The sequence below is a fragment of the Pygocentrus nattereri genome, chromosome 16, assembly GCF_015220715.1.
Source record: "Pygocentrus nattereri isolate fPygNat1 chromosome 16, fPygNat1.pri, whole genome shotgun sequence".
Lineage (NCBI taxonomy): Eukaryota > Metazoa > Chordata > Actinopteri > Characiformes > Serrasalmidae > Pygocentrus > Pygocentrus nattereri.
Genome location: NC_051226.1, coordinates 10,991,173 through 11,007,282, shown reverse-complemented (window position 1 = coordinate 11,007,282; position 16,110 = coordinate 10,991,173). Strand labels below are relative to the sequence as shown.

General features: G+C 38.7%; 1 protein-coding gene across 2 annotated transcripts in view; it reads right to left on the bottom strand.

Annotated features, from left to right (window-relative positions):
• fam219aa (family with sequence similarity 219 member Aa) overlaps positions 1-16,110 on the bottom strand; it is a 31,086-nt gene that overhangs the window by 6,469 nt on the left and 8,507 nt on the right. The window contains exons 2-5 of one of the 2 annotated variants that reach the window (XM_037546075.1): positions 9,722-9,821; positions 5,626-5,728; positions 3,867-3,947; positions 826-901 (exon numbers count right to left, since the gene is read on the bottom strand). In XM_037546075.1, the coding sequence (XP_037401972.1) occupies positions 826-901; positions 3,867-3,947; positions 5,626-5,728; positions 9,722-9,821 (360 nt within the window). The remainder of the gene's footprint in view (positions 1-825; positions 902-3,866; positions 3,948-5,625; positions 5,729-9,721; positions 9,822-16,110) is intronic. The other variant, XM_017714924.2, reaches the window with a different exon arrangement.

Below are 16,110 nucleotides of genomic sequence, written 5' to 3'. Positions count from 1 at the left end.
CAGTATAAAAAAAACAATAATAATAAACTATTTTATTAGATAAAAAAATTCTATATGCAGAAATTCAACAGCATTAAAATGTTTGCAATCACTTATCAAATAATATATGTATAGACAATGTCTATATTTTTACTCAATGATAACTTATGCAGTGTAGATGGAAATACTATGCAAGTTATATACAAGAAGCTACTGTAAGATGTTTAATTCAATATTTCACATTTTTGGGAACACCAAGAATTTATAACATGATAAATAATACCCTGGAATTATCTATTTACAGTAATTTCTTGGTCAGTTATTTGCCTTGAGATTTTATAACCAGTTTTTCAAATACTACATTGTCTCAATGTTAATTTTAATATAACTTAATTCCCGAAGTTCTACAGCTTTCATAAAAATATATTTATAAAAATAAACGCATAAATAAATCTTGAGAAGGATGCTAGGCCTGATTAGCTGACTAATCAACTTGGGAGAGACATGCAAATTTAAAACACAACAAATAATCACTTTTATTTCAGATTACTTCATTAAAAAAAAAATATGTAATGGAGATGCGATACCGGGCTGGTTATGGCCAGTGATGTCAAGGTGACACTAATGATGATTGCATTTGGTGAAAGATTTAATGAAGAGTAGAAGAATATTCTAAAGAAATGACATTTGAAAGACTGTAAGATATTTTGGGCCATATAATGGAAAACAAAAGGAACTCAACTTTAACATAGTATTACAAAGGGTGATGGTGGGCAGTGATGGTGGTGTTGAGATGATCAGGATCAGGCGTGATGATTAATTCACGTTAGTGTAGTGCATAGATACCTGGTCCCTGAGAGATCTCACCTCGGCTGAGGAGTATCCTGATGAAGAATATCTGGACATGTCGAAGTCATCGTCACTACAAGAAACAGATTACACACCATCAGATGCACAAACATGATACGTCTCTTTTGGTGTTCAGCCTTATTTCAAATATACCCTTCGTTTTACTTAGGAGGACTGGAGACCGCTCCATCACAGGACTTGATCAATACCTCGTGAGTTAAAATTGGTATGTTAGAGCAGGAAAAGCCCAAATCTGTGCAGTACTTGAGGACTTGGATCAAGAACCATTAATTTAACAAGATAGAAGGGCCTTTCAGACATACTGAAATTAAATGGGCAGAAAAAACTCACAATGATCACTTTAAAAGGAATTAACAAGAACACTTTTACTCAGAGATATCGACAAGATATGTTTGCTTCAATAAGAGCAACACTAAATGCATTATAGCCAGTGGAAGAGCAATGAGATGGCATTTTAGTCACGTTGATTTATCACAGAAACCAGCAGAGGCAATCTGGACCCATCCATTGGCCCTTTTGGTAATTACAGCCCCGCATTAATGAGGATGAGCTCAGTGGTAACCAAGAACTAATTGAGTAAGTACATATCAGACATCAGAGAGCAGAAGCAGCAGGAGAAGAGAGGAGTGTTAGAAACATATTGTAAGGCATCGATCTGAAGACGCAGCATTGGTTTTGATACATTAGAACTGATTATAATCGACTGAATACGATCCAATATAGTGTGCAATCAGTTTATAACTAAAGTGAACTTTCAAATGTAAATTCCAAATAAGATGTGGTTATTATTGTCTACATTTCTCTATTTGTGCATTAGGTGTACTTTTAAAACTGATTCAGACCATATCAAAATATACTATATGCATATGCAAAATGTTCAAATTGCATCGAATCAAGGAGAATCTGAGATTTCATTATGCACTGAATCGTTCCCTAAAGACGCAAATCAGTGAAAAGTCACACTGAATAGAATCATTTTGACATTTACATCCCTAGAAGTGTGAAGAGAGTGACAGTGAAGTAGAGAGAAACAGAAGGAGACAGAGAAAAAGAAAATGAGACAGAAAAAGAGAGAGAAAGAAAGAGTGAGAGAAAGGACAGAAAAAGACTGTTAGAGAAAGAAAGAGAAAAAGAGAAAGGGAGGTAGTAGTAGCAAGAGTTAGAAAGAGCGAAGTGGAGAGATGGAGAAAAAGAGGTGAGTGTGAGAAAAAGAAAAAGAGGGACACAGTAAGGAACAGAGGGAAAGAGAAAAAAGAGCTAAAGAGAAACAGATAGAGAGAAAAAGCAACAGAAAGAGAACAAAAGAGAGAGACAGAGGAGGAGGAGAAAAAGAAAGAGGGATAGAGTGTGAGAAAGAGAGCAAGACAGAGTAGTAGACAAGAGTGACAGTTACAGAGGGAACAGAGAAAGAAACGGAGCAGTGATCTAATGCATGACCCAATCATGGACTGGCATGGACAGGGATGAGGTCACAGAGCATCTCTGGGCAGCTGAGAGAGAATATTTAGTAGGGACATCCATCTGTGTGAGGCAGTCACACACTGAGCCTGGTCACCTGATGAGACTGGAAACAAGTCAATAACCCTCAAGAATCACATACAGGCGTATCTTGCTTTTAGCCAGGAGTGTCAATCAGATCAATACAAACAAAGCTATGTGAAGCCCTTTAAACTCTTTCAGCCAAGCACAGCACTTTCTATGGATACGTGTTCTATTGACCATCACAAACTGAGGACACTTTCATTGATTCAGAACATCTGGAGGTAGATTTGATAAAGATCTCTGCCATCCATCCATCCATGCTTCTCCCTCAGGGTCGCGGGGGGGGGGAGCCTATCTCAGCGGTCATCGGGCGGAACCTGGACAGGTCTCCAGTCCATCGCAGGGCAGACAGACAGACACACATAATCATACACACACTCACACACCTAGGGGCAATGTAGCATGTCCAATTGGCCTGACTGCATGTCTTTGGACTGCAGGAGGAAACCGGAGAACCTGGAGGAAACCCACGCAGACATGGGGAGAACATGCAAATTCCACACAGAGAGGACCCCGGTCACCCGGCTGGGGAATCGAACCCAGGCCCTCCTCACTGTGAGGCGACAGCGCTACCCACCATGCCACCGTTCTGCCCTTTCTGCCATCTCATAAAAATACATCTCAAAACAGAACATCTGGAGAATGAACTAGCTGATGTAAGAAGAAGAAAGAAAGAAAAAAAAAAAAAGTGTTCCCACATTTTGGAAAATTTAAACAGGATTATCAGTGTCTTTAGAAGTCGAAAGTAGCTCAGCAGACAGTAAGGCTGATACATTTGGACAGTACTAATTATATAAACTCCCTGGTGATTAGGCTGTACTTTACACTGCTTTTATGCAGGGAATTTTCTCACGCCAATACGACACACAATGGATTCTGTCATTTTAAATGTGTAGTCATTGAAAGGACCTTCAGTCTCTTAAAGTGCATTCCAGCCTCAAAATAGCATTTAATATATAATGTATCCTGTTATGTAATATTCTGTTGAATCTGACCTAGTCAGATTGACAGAATTCACAGTTTTATTTCCTAATTGTGTTTTTCATCCAACAATATGATACCCAGCATGCAGTAACATGTATAAGATAACCACAGGGAATCCCCTGTGATTATAAAGAAATTCACTGATGCATCACTCATGTAGAAGCTAAGAAATACACGTGATATTCGGCTTTGCAGCTGTTACATTAGCTCTCTGGCTTCCTTCTGCACTTGCCACCTAGCAGGAAACAAAAAAATTCCCAAAATCCAAAAAAAAAACAAAAAGCTTTTGTGGCTTTTCAAAAGCTCCTCCCACCGTCAAGATACATCATCAGAAAATATCACTTTTAAGATTATTGTTGCACAGATATAGCAACAGTTAGATTTTTCATTTTGGCTGGAGTACCCTGTTTAAAAAAAAAAAAAAAACTAGGCAGGAATACATGAATATACAAAACCACAAAGTAATTCAGCAGTAGTGAAGAATACTGTACCTGTCTGTATCCAGTGCTACCAGGGGCTTCTCATCAGGGCTCTGGTCTAAGGATGAGTAGCCTTTATTAGGAACAACCAACCTGCAGCAGAAACGACAAGGAAGAGTTAACTCTCTAAACCAACTGCGATAAATGATATGATTAAAGAGGCACCACAGACAGAAACAAACAAACAAAACAAACAAATAAATAAATGGTCATAAATTTTTAATAACCATCTTCTTTGTATTCAAATCTTAAAACAAGTCTAATTTATGGCAGCATTTTAGTCTCTGACCTAAACCTACTGGGTACTGATAGTTAAAACTGAGAATGGAAGCCCATTATAAGTTTGGGACAAGGCTAAGTTTAATACCATCAAACCACTGCACAAGCCGCTGCACCAGCAAGGCATCCTCCACTTTCCCTCTGTGGAACAAAGGATTGGGCTAATCTGCAGTCCGCAGGCTCTCTGAGTAGGCCTGTGTCCAGCTAATCTACTGGCCTGTACTCTGCGCGAGAGGAGTCCTCTCATCTCCTCTAATCCCAGCAGGGGAGTGGGGCACACTCTGCTCTCAGAACTGCCCCTTATTAGCATTCACAGACATTCTGCTCTCAGACTTCTGCTATCAGTGGATTTGTATGCAGTTTCAGTCTATTGGCTTCGATGTAAAAAGAAATCCTTTTTTTCTGTGTTACTGTTCACTCAATGTTCTGTCTTAAAGGGCAAATATTATGGAACTCAAAATAGTTTGATGTAGAGTATGTAGTAGTGTTATTATGTAAACATGGTTAACATTTTAAACTATTCAGACCCCAGTCTATACTGTCCTTGGAAACAGCCCATTTTGATCCCATTGTTTTTGTGATATGAGCACATTTGCATCTATCCACCTATCCAACCTTCAGTACAGGGTGAGTCAAAAGTCACAGGACAGATTTAATTTTATTTTTTATTTTATTATCGACTTTTATCTCTGGGGTCACCTCAAGCAAACGGTGTATGCTGAGAAAATACGCAACAAATACCACGTTTAGCACTGTATCGTGGAGGCTTGTGACAGCATGAAAAGTAAAATAAAACGGTGTCCTGTGACTTTTGACTCACCCTGTAGTTTAGCCCCATCACTTCACACTGAAGGTATAAGGAGTGTTTCGGCCTGGACTTTTTGAATGAGGTACAATACAGGGCTGCCAATCAGCAGAGGTCATTGGCATAAATCAGTCTTAAAGGCACAGTAACAAAAACAGTGTTTAATTTAAGTGAGCTTGGGAAATGGTCATGTAAAAATAAATTATGCCTGTTTATGGTATATAAACCATAAATATACCACACCATATACCAGAGGTGTCAAACTCAACCACCAAAAGGGCCATATTAAAAAATCTGTGGGGCAGCTTTTATTTTTTTTGCCATGATTTAAACAGGCCATTGTTTATTCAAAATATGCCAACAGCAAAAAGGAAGCCGTGTGACATGAGTCTTTTAAATAACTATTAAGGACACATGACATGGACAAAAATGAACTCATCTTGCAATATATAAAAATACTGGGGAACTTGCTGTAATATGGACTGGGCAGGATTATTTTGACCAACAATTTGCTTTCGTTGGATCACGGTGCCTTGATTTACCAAAACATGTATTAGGAATGTCCAAGATCAGCCAAGACACTTATTGACTGGTAAGTTTATCATTGGTTAGAGTGCTCATTCGCATGTTCAGGCCTTCTCTGCAGTATCAGAACTGCAAAAGCCATAAGCAGTCTGGTTTACTCACCGTGTTCTGGCCATTACATTGTTTTTCTTAGGCTGCTGATTGACCGGGCTGCCCACAGTTCCGTTCTTTGCTGAGCCTTTTCTGGCCAGCTCTCTCTGTTTCTCTGCAATCACAGGGGAAAAAACACATCATACCCAACATCCTGAAGGAAATGACTTTTTACCAGTGATAAACAGCACCACCGAAAATAATGTATAAAAATGATGACGATGAATACAGAACACAACTAGACCAAATATGTCTATATAAAAATATGAAAATTCCCTCCTAAGTTAGTCATGCTACATTTCAAGGGGTCCAACTGTTTTTAATCAATTCCATCATGCATTCTGATTACATTTGGTTATTTTAATGTGTATGAAAAAATTGATTTAGTCTACTGCCTGTTTCCTCTCTTTAAACAGTATTTCCTCTTTCACGTGCACTGTTATTTCGCAAATCCAAATAGCATCAAAGACAATGTTTTAAAGGAGTGATTCATCCAAAAATCAAAAGCACACAATTTTCCTCTTACCAGTGATGTAGTTGATCAACTAGACAACTAGCAAGACTGCTGTCCAAAGTTGGCTTTTTTTAGTTTAGTGCTGGAGCTACAAGGCTGACATCACTATCAAACACTAGAAATAAATAGTCAAACAAAACTTCCATGTACACACATCCCCAACCCCCACCTCAAACTGCATGCAGCTCTTCAGCACAGTTGAGCAGACTTTTTGATGTGGTTTAGGATGCAATAAGACTTACAAAACTGAACCAAACGTCACTGTATAGCAAAGCACAGCAGGCATCAACTTCAGACAACAGGTATTGTGGCAAATTCTGATTCCACTTTGCATGCACAGTATGCTCACCATTTATTGTTTCTTTTTAGAAATAACTTAATCTTGAAACTGTCCATGGTGTTTCCTGTGTTCCGCCCAATGACTGCTGGGAAGGCCTCAGCTCCCCCCGTGACCCAGAAGAATAAGCGGCTTAGAAAGTGTGTGTGTGTGTGTGTGTGTGTGTGTGTGTGTGTGTTAATCTTGAATTTTCTATCTGAAGATGCATGTTTATAAACAGAAATACCAGAACTCACAAGTTTATACACCTGTGCGAGGAGCGTGAACATGAAGGGGAGTCAGGTTCTGCAGCGGAATCAGAAATCAGCACAATACCTGCTAACTTGTGTCTGAAATGAATGACTTTGGCTGCACTGTGAAGCTGTGTTAACTTTTACAGTTCACAGTAAGTCATGCTGAGTCGACACGCCTGCGCAACCTTAGCTAAGAGCTAGATGGTTTGAGCGGTTTGAGACAGGTTTTGGGGATGCATTTACAGGAAAGATTTGGGTGACTACTGACTTCTTGTGTTTTTTTAGCAATATCACCCTGTAGCTCCTAAACTAAAAAGCAAACATCTCAACTGACCAGGTTAAGTGTAAAACTGAATAAATTATTATTATTATTATATTTTTTGCCAAACCATTATTGAACAACTCTGGAGAGCACATCTGATTTTATATTATTAATAAGAAACTGTTTTAGGGATTATGTTTGCTCATGACTGTTGATTATTGTTCTGGATGACACTACTGCTAGTTTACAAGGCGCTGCTATTTTTGAAGCCTCATTCTCAGCAGGGACTTTTATGCAATAAAACTAAATGAGCTTTGCGCTTGACTTCTGTGTGACTTTCAGATGGGGGCTCCAATGCACTTGTTATTCCTCTGCAGTCCGGTGAGCAATACCAATTGCCACTCGACAACTGAAATACAAAGTTTAATTAACAAGCAGTGGCTGCATTTCATCTGGAGGTCTCTGTGCTTTAGCCTAGGAGGAGACGACGCACACAAAGCAACACGAGAGTGCGTGGCTGGGCAGTTAATTAACGACGAAAGACCCCAATAAAGGCATTTCATTCGGTAGCAGCAGTAGCAGTACTCATCAACTAAGTGTGTTAACAAATCTTAAGAATTTTCTTTCACTGAAATGTTGATGTTGAATCATTTTTGGGTGTAAATCACAAGAGTTAATACAGTTTGACAAATCAAATATGATATGATGCACTGTGGCTGCCTAATGGTCTGATACACAATCACCATGGGGACCTCATGCATTATGTGTGTTTGTGTTTTCCAGCTCTCTCCTCCAGCGTGCCTGATCTAGCTTATGAAAGTTCTGGTAATTACCTGATGAGCAGAGCTGCAATTATGTGCAATTAATGGTGTGCAGGAAGTGAATCATTTGTTTTTATGCCCATTTAAAAAATGGTGATAAAGTGTGTGCTTTGCCCTAGTAAGCTGATAGCACAATAAGCTGGCCACAACAAGACTGGCCATCAGCATGTCCGTGTATACACATTTCTGTGTGCCAGCTTTAATCTGTCCAAAGGGAAACATGTTTTGCAAACACTTGCCCGAACTGCTCGCTGTGCCGAGTAAGATATCTTCACTAGACTCACAACCAGTTCAGAGCATCACATCTTCAAAAGTTATTAGTTTTCTTTGAGTCTTTTAAAGCTAGTAAGTAAGACATTCCTGCATGTTTGCTGGTCCATCCCACTTTGTTTCCTGCAGGTTTGATTTTGCTGTAGTCTCTTTTTAATAAGCTCCGGCCCCTACACTTCGAACAAAGACACCACTCTGTGACTGGTTATTATGCACATTGATCAAACAGCCCTTTCCTGCTAAAGTAGGTGTTTCTTCAGCACATTAAATGAAAAAATATGCACCAGACTACAATTACCAGAATAAGGAATCTGTAAACGCTTTGTGGAAATGACAAAAAAAATAAAAAGAATCAGTTTCTGGCCTGTGGAAAATTTTACATCTACCATGTGCAGGAGCTAACACAATAACAGTGCATGAGCTGAATTATAATCTTTGCCAAATAACATCATAATAATAGCACAGTTTAGTAAACAATGTTTTGAAGTATTGTAGTCAACATTAGAGAGTCAAGGTCAAGACCTGGACGCATCGAATCAAGTCAAGACCAAGATTTTGTAGTAGTTGAAGCCAGGAGCGACAGGATTGAGACCAGATGGAGACGCGATAAAGATTTCATCAGAATACAAAAATAAAAATGCATTTCAACACATAATATTAAATAATATATAGCCTAAAATATTATTAATTACTGTTGCCCTCAGAATATGTCAAATAATACCCAGTTAAGTCACCATGAAAAGGATCAATTAGATCCTCCATCTGCAGAGACATATTTATTAAATAGAAAAAAAGACTTTTATTATATTTGAAGGTACGGTTCATATTCATTAATGATAGCAAAAATTCTGCACAAATTCTGAGTCTCTCTTCCCCCTGAGACTGTGTCAAAACAATATCAAAACAGAGACATCATCTCTCAAGACTGAAACTAGAGTTATACACTAGGTTGAATTGTATTGTCATCTTTAATCAAGCCACAAAACTGTAATTAATCTAGTAAGAAATATCAGAACAGCTAATGGCAAAAATGCTTTGTCCAAGGCCATCTTGTCTGAGGCACTTTAGCTTCAAATTTTATGAGAGCTGAGATAGAGTGGTTTTTCCGAGACTCAAAGCTGTTTTGTCTGATGTCTTAAACCTGATCACATGGTCTGACCAGAAATATTCACTGTAACGTAGGTCATTTTTGTACAAGCATGATATCTGCCTGCAGCACCCCAAGCCTTCTCCTAACCGTGTTCAACCAGCGCAGCTCAACAGCCAGGACTGTAGAACAATCTCTCTATGTTAGGTACGACATGATATTAATGCATCACACCATCCAACATGTTTAAAAGTTCAGTTATGTTCACATGTAGGAATCTGTCTTGCGGTGGTTTGCATGAACCAATAATCAATAAATGATCAATTTTTTAAACATTTTTTAAAACGCTATTGTTGTGCATGACAGTTCTTTGCAAGGTTGAATAGGATTTTGCCAATATTCTTTAAGCTTGATCAACCTAGCAAAACTTGCTACAAAAGAAAGCATGAATAGGTCAACTGGTCTTCTCTTCTCCCACACACTGTGTGTGTGCAAATGAACTGATAGCTTTGTGCTGAGTTGACAAAAGGACACACTGACCTGTGGAACTCTACAGATCATCGGCTGCATGACTGAAAACTCACCAATCTTGACTTGCAGTGGGGACGGCTTGTAGTTGATAGCCACGGACTCTGCCTCCCTTGTGTCTGAGTCAGCCTCTGATGTAGATGTTGCTGCTGGGTCCTTGAGACAGACAGAGACACACACAAACACAAATGCACAACTAATCAATCCACCGAACAAACAACAATATGTTCCCAGAAGGGACCGAAAAAGAATATGAAGTAAAAATGGAAATCAATAAAAACCTATTTCTTCCTGATCAGAGGTAATAGATGGTGCCTATCTATTTCATCCTGACTTCCCACCATACGCAGGTCTATGAACAGATCTTAGCTGCAGGAAAAACTGATAGAGAGAAGCAGCAGCAGAAATGCTATGCATAAACAAAAAGCTCTGTTGAAGCAGCGCCTCTGGAGAGCGTCTAGACAGGCTGAGCATGGTGATTAAGGTGGTGCTGGTTCCATTCCCCTCAAACAGCATGACTCAGCAGAACCCCACAAGCTTCAGCAGGAATGGCACCATCTGAATCTTTCTCTCAGATCCTGTCAGGTTTAAGCAGTTGTGTCTTATATGCTCGGTGACTTCGCCCTGAGAGAGACGTCGACGGCTAACACCTCGAGCATTTCAAAGCAGTCCTCTGCCATAAAGAGCATACGTGATTCCTCCAGCTTTTGGGTTTGTATTCAGTTTGATAAAAGATTCATGCATCTCCATAGCCTCTGGTTATTTTTCCAAAAACAGATTTTTTTAAAAAGGTATTTGTGCTTCCATCAGAAGTTGAACTCACTATGGGGTTTAGCCTCAAATGAAGACAAAGATAATGCAGGCCTGCTTATGTTGTGGCTGTGCCACATCACGATGCTTAATCTTAAACTACAATACCTCACTAAATACATTTCTAAATTATGCCTCAACTTTTAAGAACCCTACAGTATATGGTGTTATTTATCCTGTTAAATCCAAAGTCACTCCAAAGCACAGATCAAAACTAGGCCTGTCACTGTTAATCCAGATAATCACAATTATTTGGGATAATTACAGTTATTTAATAAGATCACAATTATTTTCCAGTCATTAGATCATATTTTATCATAGGCTTCTTTCTTCTGACTTTTTTTGAATAACATTATAGTTTTTTATATAATAAAATAAAGAACACTGACAATTAAACTGTCAATTATGATTATTTATACAACTTCTTATCGCCAGCAAAGATTTCGTGATTGTGACAGGCCTAGTCACAGATAACGCAGCTAAATTAAACAATTCTTCATGCTGTACGTCTGTTCCATGCAGATGGGTTTTTACTAAACATGACGGCTTTGTATGACTGATTTTTAAACTGTTGTTTCGCCAAGTCACTGTAGTTTAATATACTTAATGTACTTAATGTTTAATGTACTCAAAAGTGTACTGTGCCAACTTCTCACCTTGGTAAATTGCTAATAAGGTTTGCTGATTCATATTATTAATCAGCTGTGTCACTTTGGCAGCGTTAAATTGGTTAGCTATGTTAGACAGAAAGGAGTTTACAGTTAAAAGGACAATAAGGGTTCTTCATGTCAGATGGGTGTCTCCATTATTTGCCACAGTACATTTTACTAGTTTAAAAGCTTCATCTTTACATATAATCAGCTGATGTGCTAACAGGACTAACTCACTCTGGGTCATCACGGAATCTAGGGCCTGCTCGCCTCTACCTATAGTTCTTACCTTCTATACATAATGAGAAGAAATTCAAAATGTTTCTGGGTGCTTTGTGGTATTCAACACAATACTGGCCTGGAAAGAAGTTAAAACATTTCTCAGGGTACCTAAAATCCTTTCCTTGCTTCCGCCACTTGCATTTAACCCCGATTTCCCTTCTCAGCTAATATTGGACTTTTAAATTGGAGTAAACTTGGCATTTCACAGATCTCTTGTTTATTCTCAGAGGGTGTTATGATGTACTTGTTTGAGATCTCTGATAATGAGAAGGTGTCAAAGATTGACTTCTTCAGATATCTTCAAATTAGACGGTTCATTAAAGCCCAGCTGGATGCTGGAATGTTTGGACATGACAGACTGAATGATTTCTGACTAAGCATCATGATTTAAAAGCTTTGATTACAAAGGTTCATGCCTCGTTATCTGATGAGTGCTTGTCCTCTTTTGTAAGTCCTAAAGATATCTGAGAAAGAGACCTGGAGGAGTCTATTGATCAGGGTGTTTGGCTCGCTATCTGTTCAAATCTATACCCTAAGGGCAGTTCAGTACACATACGCAAACTTCACTTTAAACTTATTAGTAGATTTTATCTTACACAGGATATTTCCAGAAAGATTTGACCTCTGTTTAAAGTGCCAATTACACAAGGGCATTTACATTCACTTTTACTTTATTGCATTTTGGGAAGTGGTGTATTTATTAATTTCCTATTCCAGAAATTTTTAATACACAGTTTACAATGTGCACTAAATGATATTCGATCTATGGCCAATTAGGAATTCTATTTGACTACAATGCCAGACAGATATTTATTCTGTTGGTTTATACTGCAAAAAGTTGGGCAAATATGGTTTTCTCTCTGGAATTATACTGATAATTCATCTTAACGTTTTGTTGTACTTATTCATTTGGTTCTTTTCTCCCTCAAGTTTTGGATGTCTACAAATACCTACTGAGAGCTCTGTTTTTGTCCATTGTACTTTATGTCTGTATAATCATTTCGAGATTTACCTACTCATATGGCCCCTCCACATTTCCTTATTTGGAAGTAAATGTACCTGTAGATGTGCCTGTGACTGTTACCTGAAAAGAGTCTTAATAAAAATAAAATACAAAAAAAAAGGAATAAATAATAAAAGCTTTCATCTGTCAGATCACATATTGAAGTAATTCTGACACCAAAACATACAAAAAAGGAACACTAAAAACAGCAGCAAGACTTTAAGCCATTCATTAAGCCAAAATCAGAAAGCTTATTAGCTTTAAGTGTTGTTTTTATTAAAAAAAAAAAAAACAGAGGGGGGGGGGGGTTATGTTGTAATGGGCTAGTAACATTAGCTGATGTGAAAACTGATGATTAACCTTTTTCTGTGCATCTTGAAGACTTTAGGATTTACTGCCTTTCTCAAGCCCCGTCACCCACAGCCAATTCTATAAAAATACATTTTTTGCAGTAAGAGCAAAATGCTGAGTGCCACACTGCGCTGCACACAGAAATAAAGTGGTGCTGAAAGTCATCATGTGCTGAGACACATCAATGCAGGATATTGGCAGCACTGTGCGAGCTCTCAACAACCAGCTTTCAAAAACAATGGCTTTAAATTTTTCAATGCTGCATGATGCAACATGGCGCATCCAGTCTGCCATAGCCTTAAGGCTGCACTTCTGATGCTTTTACTAGCTAATATTTGGGGTTGTACAGTGACATCAGAATCACAACAGTACTGGCAGAAAGTTGCTTTAAAATTATCATCAGCATTTAACAGATGTTAAAATTTGACCAGTGTTCCAAAGCAATAGTTTATGAAGTATTCATTGTATTAGTGTGTGCTAAAATATCTGCATTCCAGCATCATGTAACTAGGGCTGAACAATTTTGGCAAAAAATATCCAACTGTACCAATACTGTGATGATGGTTTAAATTGTAATCATTTCCTGTAAACTGAGATCCAGGCCTATTTTTATTGGCTAAGAAGACCAGCACATCAAGTTTTTTTGACTTGGGGCAGGGAACAGGCACCCTGCCAGAGAGTTGTGGTTGTCATGTCCACTGCAAGTCAAGCTTGGTTGCTTGTGAAATTATTTTATAGGCCACTCGCAAACTCTACAGGCAGCTCACAGAAGTGTCATTAGGTCAAATTTCCCCACTTCGTAAGACCACAATGTTGATCATGTGGACTATATTAAAAATTGCAGCTCTGATTGAGCTATTAGTCGGATTATTAACAGATTATCAGGCTGCATGTAAACATGGCTATTGAATAAAAGTCCTTCAAGGCAGATAAAAGCTTCACTTAAATGAACTTACACAGAGCATTCTTATCAGACAGTGAATATGATTATCAGTGTCTGCCTCATCAACCCAGTGTCCTTGAACACTGATATAACCTATACATCAGATAAAGGGCCCAATCTGATAAACAGACCAAGGGAACAACATTTTTGTCCAAAGCTTTTTAAACCGTTTTTCCTCAATTTATGTGACGTTCTATTAGCGCATATGTATTCACAGCTGATGCCATCCTTCCCTTTCATTTTTTAGAGATGCCCCTTTCCCAGACTGCTCAGTGCTCAGCAAAGACAGAGAGAAAGAGGAAGTTTCTACACGCCATAGCAACCACCTAGTATTTCCTACATGGACAGCATGCCAGTTCTCTACTCGGTTTGTAAGGTTTAGGCCCTGTGTGACATCACTAGGGACTGGGAGGAGAACAGAGGGAGTCTGTTGGAGGAAGAGCAAGAGTTAGCCTCTCTGCCAACAGAGCTTTCATTATGACCACCCGAGCCTGACCTTATTACAGGCAGCCAGAAGCACGTCATGAACCAGTCAGAGCAGCGCGGCGCAGTTATAGCAGTTTGACACACTAAACATAGCAGCTGTCAAACTATAAATATTTCTGACTAAGGTTTCGATGAGGTGCTCAGAACCGAAAACAAGGCTGGCCATTTCGATACATCACTGTCTGACGTTGTCTTCAGAGCAGCAACTACAAGAAAAGAGCAAGGCAAGAGAGCTAGAGTGGAGTGGTATATAGGCAATGAATAGGCTTATACAGATAGAGCTGAAGTAATGAGAAGTGCCACAAAGGCACAGAAAGATACCATTCACCACTCCCTCGTTCTTGAACTGTGAACCACCAGCGTCATGCTTCTTGATATAGAACAAAACACATGTACTGTAGTGTAGACAGACAGAGCTTTTCTCATCCAGCATTCACCTCCTTTCAGAAACAGTAGTACAGAGAGATACTGTTCATATAGCTGGACTAATTAGGCATGTCTGGCACAGAGAAGCCAGCTGAACACAATCTCACTGCTGACAGAACAGCACGGCAAGGCTCTGGGAATGTGAGCCATGACTAGGGGGACACTAGGGGAGTGGGCATACTTGCGTGGGTACTTGAGTACTCACTTAACCATTACAGGTGCCAGTATTTAAATACTGACATCATTATTTAAATATGTTGTGAAGCCAAAAATTTGTAGAGACTACACATTTTCACAAAGACAATCATTTTAGATTCAGAAGTAAACCTATTGTTGTAGGTTACTCTGGAATGGAACTTCACTTTTTATTAGGAACCCTTTGTGTGTGTGTGTGTGTGTGTGTGTGTGTGTCTAACACCACCTTCGTAGGCCTAGTCTAAACCATGCTAAATTCTGTTTCATGTCCTAATTTCTACAAAGCTGAAGCTGGCTTCTTATTCACCAGCTTTTTGTTCAAAATTTCCACTCCACCTTAAATGGAGCAGCATGGCACCTGTATAAGCACCTGAATGTAACTGCTGCACAATTTAAGGTGGAACAGGAAATCATTCTAAATCATCTCTCTCATATGTGCGTTTGACAGAAAGAAGAAGAAGAAAAAAAAACTTCACTAGTTTCAACAGGGCTGTTAAGTGCCACAGTTTTACCCATAAACTTTTACTTTATAAGCAAGAACAACATCATCTTAATATCAGCTTTTTATTGTTTGCTGTTCTTCCCAGCAGGAAACCAAACATCTGTTCATTGCCTTTTTAAGATAACTGAATATCAAACATAGTAAGAATGCACATCCTCAGATAGAAGAGATAACTCCTGTCATATAAGACAGAGAGAGAAGCAGCCTCTTTCCTCATAACATGCCCTCTACAGACAAATCCAGCAAAAAGATCAAACCTTTCCATCAGCAGGGTGAATAGGCCTAGTTCTGAGCTCTCAGCAGTGACTGCGCATTCAAAGCTGAGAAAAAGGAGTGCTTTTTTTGCAATTTGAAATATGAAAGTAGCATATTCAAAACCTTTGAAAAAGGTAGTCCCAAAAACAAAATATCAGTTCAGAGGGCGTCACACTATGCGTTTAGTGAAACTGAAGTGATTTTACTGTAGCATTTGAAAGTAGGCCTACTCAGTAGTCAGGAATATTTTACATAAATTAGGTTGGTTTTATGACCTTTGATGTTTACTGTGCAGCTGTATTATCTATGAAAATAAATAGACAAATCAGGATTCTGTAGCAGCAGATAATCAATACCAAAGGATTTACATAGAGATCAGGGCAAAAACAATACTCGAAGACAAGACTATACATGATAGTAAGGATGTTAATGATTGACCATTAACTGACAAACACTCAAATGTTCAACCAATGCTTTTGGTTAAAAAGTTCGTTTAATTTCCAATAAGCTGCCTGTATGCAGGACCCTCGTCACAAACACCT